This window comes from Symphalangus syndactylus, chromosome X, assembly GCF_028878055.3.
Source record: "Symphalangus syndactylus isolate Jambi chromosome X, NHGRI_mSymSyn1-v2.1_pri, whole genome shotgun sequence".
NCBI classification, from domain to species: Eukaryota; Metazoa; Chordata; class Mammalia; order Primates; family Hylobatidae; genus Symphalangus; species Symphalangus syndactylus.
The window spans coordinates 84,982,042-84,994,992 of NC_072447.2; the positions used below are offsets into that span (position 1 = coordinate 84,982,042).

Below are 12,951 nucleotides of genomic sequence, written 5' to 3' on the forward strand. Positions count from 1 at the left end.
ATATTTCTCTTCCTCTCTGTATTTGTATATCTTTTACTGTGGTAAGAGCACCTTACATGAAATATATCCTCTTAACAAACTTTTAAATATACAATATTGTATTGTTAACTATAGGCACAATGTTGAAAAACAGATCTGTGGAACCTATTTCTCTCCCACAGTTGAAGTTTTTTGCCTGAAAATGGTCCAGCAGGATATTATAGCAAATTAAGAACATGGATTGTGAAATCAGACTGCCTGGGTTTGAACCTTGGTTCTGGTGCTTACTAGCTGACTGACTGAGCAAGTTCTATGACCTCACCTCAGTTTTTAATTCAGCAAAGCAGGCATAATAATGGTACATACCTTGCAGGGCAGTTGTAAGCATAAAATGCATTGATATGGGTAAAGCACTTAAAATAGAATATAGTATATAGTTAGAATTTATTAAATGTTAGATACTACCACTTAAATACATACTTTTCAACCTTAAGGAATTTATAATTCCACAAAGTGATAATCCACTTTGGGAGACAATATTAACACGTGGAAAAATTGGTGAAAACATTAAGTACTATGCAGTGTGGTAGAGGCTATAAGTACATAAGACATGAAAAAAAGCAAATTTATGATGGGCTTGCAAGTAATTGAAGGTTTTATGGTATGTTGCTGTATGGGAGGAAGTGGGACTATGAGTGGAAATGATAACATAGGCAAAAGCCTGGAAGAGATAAATAACCCACAAGATTCTTTGATGTGGAGTAGGATTTAACTATGGCTGTTTTTGTTCAAATTCTTTCAAATCTGAGAATCCATGGTAGTAAATATGACTCAGTAATTTTAAGTAACAGAACTACCTCTAAATACTTAAACATTATATCTTGTTATATATTTTTAAAAACTTTAACATTCTTGATCTCATTTGAGTTTCACAAATGCCCTATAAAAATGCAGGATAAGTATTATTATTACCATTTTACAAATAAGGAAGCTGAGGATTAGAGTTTATGTCATTTGCTTAAAGTTACATAACTAGTAAGCAATAGAGACCAGGTTAGCATCCAGGTCTTCTGGATTCCAATCTAGTGCTCTTCTACCGTACTATGCTGCTTGCTGAATAGCAGAAGGCCCAGTAAATGAGAAATGAGGATTGAATTTTGTGATAAATATTATGTTTGATCTTTGTCTCCAGCAAGGGAAAAATAGTATAGGGTAAGAGTATAGAGACGGCCAGGTCACAGGTATATTAAAAATAAATGGGCACAAGCTATTACTATGCCTTAGAGGTCCTTTCTGTTTATGTTTTGTATTTTTTTCCCCAAGGGACTACAACATTAGAAATGAAATAGAAATAATGTACACATGGCAGATTCAGATACAAAATTTTCCCAAAGCTTTCTTTTTTCTTTATAGTTATCATTTATTTCCTCTGAGGTAATGTACCTTTTAAAAAACAAAGTTAAAGGACACACTACACTTCAGCAAAAGCTTGTCCACGAATATTATATTTCAGCCATAGATGAGTTGTTGTGGCTGTTTTAAGATCAAAGCGTCCACTGTAATATAAAAATCACTGTAAACATATCCATGATATTCCTGTCAACATATCAATAAAAAGTAATAATAATAAAACTTACAGTGAACTTTCACCCATAATGCATATCATACAGCAAAATCTCTTACATATAGTTGTATAATAGTTGTATACATATACATAAATGTATGCATTTCTTAAAAGAATTTGTAACATGAACATTCACAATTTTCTTCATAAATCCTTTGTAGTTTATTTTGATCCCAGCAACTGGCAAATAGAAAAGTAGATTCCTTTTCCTTTTCTCTTCTTCAGATAAATTTTTAATTACTTCTGTTTATATATAGGAGTGCCAGTTGTCTGACTTCTTAAGGAAGAATTATATGTCATGGATGGAGAGAAATCTCTACAGGAACCTCACTGAGCAGCTAAAACTCCACTATTCAGTTTTGGGAGCCTGAGGCAAAGGCAGAAGAAAATTGGAGACAAACTGGCTTTTGACCAGATTTCTCCTGTTTCCATATTGAACATTGTATGGTGCTTTTAGGACCCTTTAGCTGAATAGTAGTCTGTTCTAGCACTTTTACATTCTCTTTTGGATGAAATGGCCCTAATTTGCCTAGCGAATCAGTACTACAAAGAAGGGTGACAGTACGTTTTATGTAGCTCCTGAGTCATTGCCAGTTCTCATCTGATGGCATGCATGCAAAGGAATATGTTAGAATGATTCAGAACTATTTGCCAATTTTATATCTATTTTTATATTTTATAACTTTTAGCTTACATATATTTTATATTGACTAATTTTATATATTTTATCCTTTGTAAAGCTTTTATTTGAAGAGGAAAACTTTAATATAAGACATATTTTATAGTGCAAAGATACAAATATTCTCCAAATTCTGGTGAATGGTCAAAATTATTTGTAATTCAGTTCATAGTTATGGACCGAATTTTTAGCACTTAAAATATCTATAAATATCTAATCATGTGGATGCATAAATGAGATAGATTTGTAGGCCCAAATAGTTAAATATTTGTAAAATATTAATTAGAAATTTTATTTTTTTGTAAATGATTTGACAAAATACTTATTTGGGAAACTATTTTCATTGGTTTGGACTGGAAATGGATTTAAACTATACTTTACATATTTCTTCTCCTTTTTCTGGCAAAGAGGCCTTCTTTCTGGATACATAAGTCATGCTGGACAAAGAATGCTTTCTAAATGTAGACAGCCTTTTCCTAAAGTTACCCCCAGAAAAGAAATATAGGAGAGGGTCAAAGCAACAATTTGATGCAGCCAGAGACAAGGTTATGACCACGGACTTCTGCATTCTAAGGACAGAATCACAGGGTTTAGTTTCATTGTGTAAAAAATGAAGGTGAATGGTACGTTGAATATGATATGGCATGAAACTGACTAAAAAGGCAGTGGTCACGACCATGATCATTCCTATAGCCTTTTTATGACTTGACAGATTTTTTTTCATTGATTTTTTTAGTAAGGTCAAAATGATCATTGTGTAACAGACAATTATAATAACAAAAGGGATGATAAAGCCAACAAACAATGACACATAATGCAAGACCAAAACATGATTTTTAGTTTGATTGTCTTGTGGGGGCTCAAAGCACTTGGTATTATTTTTCTCATCTTTTTGTGGTTTGGCCATTAGAAATGGAGAACTGGTCAAAATCACAAAAATCCAAATACCTACACACACAAATCTGGCTTTTTTCTGTGTAACCAAATTAATGTTCTGGACTGGAAAAACAATTGCAATGCACCGGAAAAAGCTCATGGCTGTCATAAAGAAGATGCTACAATAGAGGTTGACATACAAAGCATAGGTGCTGAGGCGGCACAAGAAGTCACCAAAGAGCCAAATGCCTTTGTGAACATAATAGACCACACGGAGAGGCAGTGTGCACACACAAAGTAGATCTGCTACTGCTAAATTAATCATGTATACTTGGAAGGCTGATTTCTCATGATAGGTTTTTATGAGGACATAGAGCACGAAGCCATTGCCAAAGAAGCCTACAACAGAGATCATAGAGTACAAGGTGGAATACACTTGATTGCGGAAGTCATCAATAGTGTCATGGCATGTGGCAGAAGATACTGTCAGATTTCCTGTTTCATCCATATTTCTCTATGAATGTCTGCTTTGTGCCTACAATAAATAAAAAAAATGTCAATTTTAAATAGACCATAAATTACAGGAAGTACTAATGTTTCATTTCATAGTGTCACTATGTATACTTTTTGACCACAGCAGCAAGCAAGAGTAGTGAGGCAATGAGGAGGGATTCAGCTGTACCTTGTCCTCTGGAGAAGAGTCTGTATCCTACAGGCATCCAGAAAACTTTTTTTGTCCTTTCCCACCCATGTTTTTCTGATGGACTTCCTCTAAATCTTCAAGACCTAGGTAAAACAGCCCTCCTGTATTTTAAATCATACTACTGTAGTATAATTCAGTAGGTTTTCCTTTCAAATGAACTTGTTTTTCTATTAGAGAAAAGCTTTAAGATAGCAGTTTCACATGTATGAATATATCTATATCTATACCTATTTATTGGAAAATCTCTGAATTATTTTAGATAATAAAATCTGGATGAAAGTGCTTGGCTCCCAAAAAGAGCCCACATTGCCAAATCAATCCTAAGCCAAAAGAACAAAGCTGGAGGCATCACACTACCTGACTTCAAACTATACTACAAGGCTACAGTAACCAAAACAGCATGGTGCTGGTACCAAAACAGAGATATAAACCAATGGAACAGAACAAAGCCCTCAGAAATAATACCACACATCTACAACCATCTGATCTTTGACAAACCTGATGAAAACAAGAAATGGGGAAAGGATTCCCTATTTAATAAATGGTGCTGGGAAAACTGGCTAGCCATATGTAGAAAGCTGAAACTGGATCCCTTCCTTACACCTTATACAAAAATTAATTCAAGATGGATTAAAGACTTACATGTTAGACCTAAAACCAAAAAAACCCTAGAAGAAAACCGAGGCAATACCATTCAGGACATAGGTATGGGCAAGGACTTAATGTCTAAAACATCAAAAGCAATGGCAACAAAAGCCAAAATTGACAAATGGGATCTAATTAACTAAAGAGCTTCTGCACAGCAAAAGAAACTACCATCAGAGTGAACAGGCAACCTACAGGATGGGAGAAAATTTTTGCAATCTACTCATCTGACAAAGGACTAATATCCAGAATCTACAATGAACTCAAACAAGTTTACAAGAAAAAAACAAACAACACCATCAAAAAGTGGGCAAAGGATATGAACAGACACTTCTCAAAAGAAGACATTTATGCAGCCAACAGACACATGAAAAAATGCTCATCATCACTGGCCGTCAGAGAAATGCAAATCAAAACCACAGATGTCATCTCACACCAGTTAGAATGGCAATCATTAAAAAGTCAGGAAACAACAGGTGCTGGAGAGGATGTGGAGAAATAGGAACACTTTTACACTGTTGGTGGGACTGTAAACTAGTTCAACCATTGTGGAAGTCAGTGTGGTGATTCCTCAGGGATCTAGAACTAGAAATACCATTTGACCCAGCCATCCCATTACTGGGTATATACCCAAAGGACTATAAATCATGCTGCTATAAAGACACATGCACACGTTTGTTTATTGTGGCACTATTCACAATAGCAAAGACTTGGAACCAAGCCAAATGTCCAACAATGATAGACTGGATTAAGAAAATGTGGCACATATACACCATGGAATACTATGCAGCCATAAAATTGATGAGTTCATGTCCTTTGTAGTGACATGGATGAAGCTGGAAACCATCATTCTGAACAAACCATCGCAAGGACAGAAAACCAAACACTGCATGTTCTCACTCATAGGTGAGAATTGAACAATAACCCTTGGACACAGGAAGGGGAACATCACACACCGGGGCCTGTCGTGGGGTGAGGGGAGGGGGGAGGGATAGCATTAGGAGATACATCTAATGTAAATGACGGGTTAATGGGTGCAGCACACCAACATGGCACATGTATACATACGTAACAAACCTGCACGTTGTGCACATGTGCCCTAGGACTTAAAGTATAATAATAATAATAAAAGAAAATGCTTGGTTCCCTCAAGAAGAGGGCTTTCTTGGTAGTATCTGTTGAGTGCCACCCATACCTATGGAAAATAATCTAATTTGCTGTTAATGAAACTCCCTCCCCTGGGGGAGAGTATTAATCTAGAACATGGTTGACTCTACCTATAACTGCAGAACTCCATGGTAAGAGAAACCTTAGAAGCCATATAGTTATTTAATGATGAGAAAAATGTTTCAGAGTGATAAAATACATTTCTAAAATCTGCACCATTATTTAAGGCTCTGAAGAAAGATGTAGTACAAGTAGTTGGAATATACTTGTTTGGTGAGAAAAATGTAGCCGTTCATTCTTGTTCTCTTTCTAGACTTCCTAGACTTTACTGTTTAGCAATATACAGTTATTTCTCTTATAGGAAGGGTTTCTCTTATAGTTGATACTTGCTCTAGTCTATTTCAGCTCTGTCACTGAGGGCAGTCAATAAGTTCTGATCAGAGAAGGCTTGAGGTGAGATACTGTAGTGTAGAAGTAGTGATTTCTCTCATGTTTCTCTAGATTATCCTCTTTTATTCTTTACAAAGGTTGAAGGGACTCAATATGTAATATGTCAGATAATCTTTGATTGAAGTCTGATGTTGGCCTTTTACATAACTCCTGCTCCCTTGTAAGAGAGGTGTTGGGGTTTGCAAGGTGGGAAGACTGCTTGAGTATGCAAAAACTGCCAGCCATGAAGGAGACTGATCTTTACTAGGGATACAGAAACAGACAGCTATGGCAGTTGTTGCAGGTAGGATGTAACTTCCTAGGTTTACTACCGCTAACAATTATATTTGCTATTGAGGATGTAGCATCTGTCCATCTAGCCATCCCAGCTAGTTGTTCAATTTTTTCCCTTTCATTAAAAAAGTCATCATTATTATTATTATTACCAAGAACTTTTGGTATAAGATAAAAATTGGATAGATTATGTGAGCCAAGATGGCCAATTATGTGCAGTCAGAAGGAGCTTCTTCCACCAAAAGACCAGACTGTGAAGAAGATTGGCACACTCCAAATTGATCCTTGGAAAAAAGGCATTGAAAGTGGACAGATGGAGGATGGAGACCCTGGGCTGAAAGGGGAGGACGCTGAGAACACTGCACAGGGGTACCAAGTACTAGGACTCATTCCTGGCCCAGAGCAGCTCCTGGGGAAGAGATGAGTGAAATAGGCATGGAGTGCCCCAAGGATATTTGGGCCATGGACATTTGGAATCTTAGCTGCAGGAGACCCCATGATCTCCACGGACATTTGAGCTAGCAGGGAAAACTGCTCAGAGAGTTGGCAAAGACAAATCCAGCCTTCACAGAGCCCAGAGTATTTGGTACCAGAATGACTATAGTGGAGCATGGCCATGATTACACATACCCCAAGGATCGCCATACTCCTCTAAGTAGCTTCATCCTTTGTTGGCTGCCAGACCTGGACAGAGCAGGGCTGTGTTGCTCATAGGATAGGGGTAGTCTGATCTGAGGACCCCCTTGTCTGCTGGACTCCCCCAGGGTCCCTGCCTGGCCACACCTGCTTGCAGCACAGCCTCAGCTGCCAGCCAAAGAACTTGCTAGCAGCCACCACCATAGCTCTTTCACCAGATGACCCCGCATAACAGTCAGAGAGCTTTTGTAGATAGACTGCCACTAGCATGCAATTGCCTGCAGCCTCTCCCCACCACTTCACCAGTACATGTGCAAAGACCCCACTGCTAACCCCCCACCCCCCTGAAGTGCTTTTGCTGGCAGTCCCTATTGACGTGTTATTGTCAGTAGACTGGGAACACCTTGGTTCCTCCAGCACAGCAGGTCCTTAATCTTGAGGGACCAGTGAAAAAATTGTGGGCCTGGTCCCAGCCCACCAAGGTTAAAACACACGGCTCAGGAGGAGTGGGCTGGACCTTGGACCCCTGAAAGTATCCAGAAACAAAGTCAATTGACTAAACTTAAGTTATACCACAGTCAAACCCTCAAGGGCATCAAATAATATAAAAGCAAAAAGCCATATGCAAAGAACAACAACATCAAACCTTAAAGGGACATCAGCCCACACAAACAAGAAAGAACCAGTGGGAGGGCTCTGACAACTCTAAAATTGAGAGTATCTTCTTATCTCCAAATGACCACACTAGCTCCCCAGGAATGACTCTTAACCAGATTGAAATAGTTGAAATGACAGACATAGAATTAAAAAATCTGTATGGCAACAAAGCTCATTGAAATTCAGGAACAAGTTGAAACCCAATTCAAAGAAGCTCATGAATCCAATAAAATGATACAAGAGTTAAAGATAAAATAGCCCTTTTAAGAAAGAACCAAACATCTTCTAGAGCTGAAAAACTGTTTTCAAGAATTTCATAATACAAATGGAAATATTAACAGCAGAATAGACCAAGGTGAGGAAAGAATCTCAGAGCTCAAAGATCAGTTCTCAGAAATAACTCAGTCAGACAAAAATAAGGAAAAAAATAAAGAAATAAAGAAAGAACAAAACCTCTGAGAAATATGGGATTATGTAAATAGACTGAACCCATGACTCATTGGCATCCCAGAAAGACAGGGAGAGAGAGCAAGCAAAATGGAAAACATCAAGAACACAAGCCCATTCACAATAGCCACAAAAAGAGTAAAATTCTTAGGAATACAGCTAGCAAGGGAGGTGGAAGATCTCTACAATGAGAATTACAAAACACTGCCCACAGAAACCAGATATGACATAAACAAATAGAAATACATTTTATGCTCCTGGAGGGGAAGAATCAATATTATTAAAATGGACATACTGCCCATTTACAGATTTAATGCTATTCCTATGAAACTAACATCACTTTTCACAGAATTAAGAAAATCACTTCTAAAATTCATATGGCACCAGAAAAAAGCCTGAACACCCAAAGCAAACTAAGCAAAAAGAGCAAAGCCAGAGGCATCACACTACTTTAAACTACAGTACAAAGCTAGAGTAACCAAACAGCATAATATGGGTACAAAAACAGACACATGGACCAATGACACAGAATAGGGATTCCAGAAATAAATCTGCACACGTACAACCATCGGATATTCAACAAAGTCAACAGTTACAAGTCATGGAGAAGGGACTTCCTATTCAAAAAAATGGTGCTGAGATAACTGGCTAGCTCCATATGCAGAAGATTGAATCTGGACCCCATCCTTTCACCATCTACAAAAAGAAACTCAAGATGAATGAAAGACTTAAACATAAGACCTAAAAGTATAAAAACCCTACAAGAAAACTTAGGAAACACCATTCTCGACATAGTACCTAGCAAAGATTTCATGACGAAAACATCAAAAGCAATTGCAGCAAAGCAAAAATTAACAATTGGGATCTAATTATACTAAAGAGCTTCCACATAGCAAAAGAAGCTATCAACAGAGTAAACAGACAACCTATAGAACGGGAGAAAATATTTGCAAACTATACATCCAACAAAGGTCTAATATCCAGAATCTATAAGAAACTTAAATCAACATGCAAAAAAAAACAACCTGTTAAAAAAATGGGCAATGGACATGAACAGACACTTCTCAAAACAAGACATAGATGCAGCCAACAAACATATGAAAAAATGCTCAACATCACTAATCGGAGAAATGCAAGTCAAAACCACAGTGAGATACGATCTCACACCAGTGAAAATGGCTGTTATTCAAAAGTAACAAAAATAATAGATGTCAGCGAGGTTGCAAAAAGGGAACACTTATACCTTGCTGGTGGGAATGTGAATTAGTTCAGCTACTATGGAAAGCAGTTTGGAGATTTCTGAAAAATCTTAAAACAGAACTACCATTTTACCCAAACAATCCCATTATGGGGTAAATACCCACAGGTGTATAAATTGTTCTTCTATAAAGACACATATATGTTCATTGCAGCACAATTCACAATAGCAAAAACATGGAATCAACTCAGATGCTCGTCCATGGTGGACTGATAAAGAAAACATGGTATGTATACACTGTTTGATACTAGGCAGCCATAAAAAAGCATTAAATAATGTCGTTGGCTGCAACATGTATGCAGTTGGAGGCCATTATCCTAAGAAAATTAATGCAGGACCAGAAAATCAAATACTGCATATTCTCACTTGTAAATGGGAGCTAAACATTGGGTATATATGGACATAAAGATGGGAACAGTATACATTGGAGACTACCATAGAAGGTAGGGTGGAAGGGAGAGGATTGTGGGCTGAAAAACTACCTGTTGGGCACTATACTCACTACCTCAGTGATGGAACCATTTGTACCCTAATCCTCAGCATCACACAATATACCCATGTAACAAACCTGCACATGTAGCCCCTGAATCCTCCCCACCCCCCAAAATTGAAGAAGAATCATTCTGAGGCCATAGAGAAAAATGTAACTCCTATTCCAAACTCCTGCATTATTTCTCAGTTTGCTTTCTAGTTACCTGGCTCATTCATCATTGGTTGTGAACTCAGGTGCAGTTGTGGAAGAAAAAAAAACTGCCTAAAGTTAATCTTTTTCTTAGTTCTATGTCAAGTGTTTTTTCTAGACTGGGCAATATTATCTTGTAATGCACTAGATAGTGCTATTGAAAATTTTGGTAATAGCCCTTTTCAGCTTTATTGAGATATAATTGACAAATAGAAATTGCGTATTCTAAGTTGTACAATGTGATGATTTCATGTAAGTATACACTGTGAAATCATTTCCCTAACAAAGTTAATCAACACATCCATTATCTCATGTACCATTTGTGTGTGTGTGTGTTGGGGGAGGGGGGTAAGAATGCTTAAGATCTACTTTCTTTTTTTTTCACTTCTATTTTAGGTTCAGGGGTACATGGGCAGGTTTGTTATATAGGTAAACTTGTGTCATGTGTTTTTTTATCTATACAATCATTTGTTGTACAGATTATTTCATCACCTAGGTATTAAGCCTAGTACACATTACTTATTTTTTCTTATCCTCTCCTGCCTCACAGCCTCCACCCTCAGGTAGGTCCCAGTGTCTGTTGTTCTCTTGTGTCCATGTGTTCTCATCATTTAATTCCCACTTATAAGTGAGAACATGTGGTATTTGGTTTTCGGTTTCTGTGTTAGTTTGCTAAGGATAATGGCCTCCAGCTCCATCCATGTTCCTGCAAAGGACATAGTGTCATTCTTTTTTATGGCTGCATAGTATTTCATGGTGCATACATACTACATTTTCTTTATCCAGTCTTCTATTCAGGGACATTTAGGTTGATTCCATGTCTTTGCTATTGTGACTAGTGCTGCAATGAACATATGCATGCACACGTCTTTATGGTAGAATGATTTTACATTCCTTTGGGTATATACCCAGTAATGGAATTGCTGGGGGGAATGATAGTTCTGTTTTTAGCTCTTTGAGGAATTGCCACACTGCTTTCTACAATGGCTGACCTAATTTACACTCCCACCAACAGTGTATAAGTGTTTTTTTTTTCTCCACAATCTCACCAGCACCTGCTATGTTTTATTATGTTTTAATGTTTTTTTTTTTTTTTGAGACAGGGTCTCACTCTGTCACCTGGGCTGGAGTGCAATGGCACAATCTCGGCTCACTGCAACCTCTGCCTCCCGGGTTCAAGCTATTCTCCCACCTCAGCCTCCCAAGTAACAGATTACAGTTACAGGGGTGTGCCATCACGCCCGGCTAATTTTTGTATTTTTTTGGTGGAGACTGGATTTCATCATGTTGGCCAGGCTGGTCTTGAACTCCTGACATCTGGTTATCTGCCTGCCTTGGCCTCCCAAAGTGCTGGGATTACAGGTGTGAGCCACCATGCCTGGCCTGCCTTATGTTTTGATTTTTAAATAATAGCCATTCGAACTTGTGTGAGATGGTATTTCATTGTGGTTTTGAAATAAGATCTTCCATATCAAATTTCAAGTAAATAATATAATAATTTCAAGTAAATAATATAATATTAACTACAGCCACAATACTGTACATTAACTCCTCAGAACTTGTTCATATTATAGATGAGCCATACTTGAAAGGTATTAGATAATTACCAGCAGGCCTTCCCACCACTATCAACTCTCAATCTATCTTGCTACAAACCCATTCCGGAATAATTTTTTACACATTGTAGTTTTCAATTATGACATGTCTTCCTTAAAATCTTCAGTGATTTAGAATGCATTCAGAATAACATCTAGACTTCTTGGCCTGATATTTAAGGCTCTCTACAGTCTGGGTGCAATTTACCTTTCCAAGTTTCTCTCTCACTTCTCTCTTTTGTACACTGTATAGTTAGAAAAAACAACTATTTTAGTATACCAGTGACATGTGCCATAAGCTTTCCCGCCTGGCTTTTTTCATTGTCTTTTTTACTTCTTGAAATGGCCTTTCCTCCTTCCTGAAATGCCCTTTCCTCCTTCTTTGCATATGCAAAAACTACTTATCATTCAGCTCAAATTACACTTTCTTGACTAAGTCTTCCCTCAGCATCTATCTGAAGTAATTTCTATCTTTGATGAACTTCTAGAGAAACTTAAATTTATCTTGCAAATCAATGATTTGTATAAATATCTCCCAGACTATCTGGTTGATATATAAAAAAGCATCCCACACAGGGCCTAGCACATATGTATCTTGCCCATAAGTGCTCAGTAAGTGTTGAGTGAATACTAAATTAATGATATGACAAGTTTAACATTTGAAGGTATTATTTGTCATTTAAAACTATTTGGAGTTATCGTCTCATTCCAATATAAATTAAAGTCTTTCCAATGTCAGAGTCTGAAGTTGCTGTGTAAGTAAAGTTGCTTCCTAATATATCAAGGAAAGTACTAAGTCATAAGCCTAACCATAATGTTAAAAAACACAGTTAATGTCAGTTGTGGTGGCACATGCCTGTAATCCTGGCTACTCAAGAGGCTGAGGCAGGAGGATTGCTTGAGCTCAGGAGTTTGAGACTAGCCTGGGCAAAACAGTGAGACCCCATATCTAAAAAATAAAAAATCCCACCCATATCATTGATATAGACTAATCATTTGTCCATTACATGTTATCATTAAATTTGAAATTCTCACGTCTTTGAAAGATGCTAAATAAAACTGATAAATAACTATAAAAATATAGAAACAGATGGTCTATAGTCTCATTAATAACTTTGCAGTCCTTGCAGACCAAAATAAACTTTTCTAAAATTTCAATATTTAGGTTCAGTTGTTTATTTATAATGAAGTCAACAATTTGTATTAAGCCATAAAAAGAAGATTGTAAAACTTTTAAACAAGTAGTGAATCCTAGAGTGGTAGAGATCATTTAGTACAAG

At 37.1% G+C, this 12,951-nt stretch overlaps 1 protein-coding gene across 4 annotated transcripts in view; it reads right to left on the minus strand.

Annotated features, from left to right (window-relative positions):
• Positions 1-1,374: 1,374 nt before the first annotated feature.
• The window catches only part of CYSLTR1 (cysteinyl leukotriene receptor 1), a 127,281-nt gene continuing 115,704 nt past the window's right edge, over positions 1,375-12,951 (minus strand). For 3 of the 4 annotated variants that reach the window (XM_063634717.1, XM_055269516.2, XM_055269518.2), the window contains one exon: positions 1,375-3,693. In XM_063634717.1, the coding sequence (XP_063490787.1) occupies positions 2,653-3,666 (1,014 nt within the window). In that variant the 5' untranslated portion in view covers positions 3,667-3,693 and the 3' untranslated portion in view covers positions 1,375-2,652. Of the gene's footprint in view, positions 3,694-3,840; positions 3,945-12,951 lie in introns of all 4 variants that reach the window. The other variant, XM_055269517.2, reaches the window with a different exon arrangement.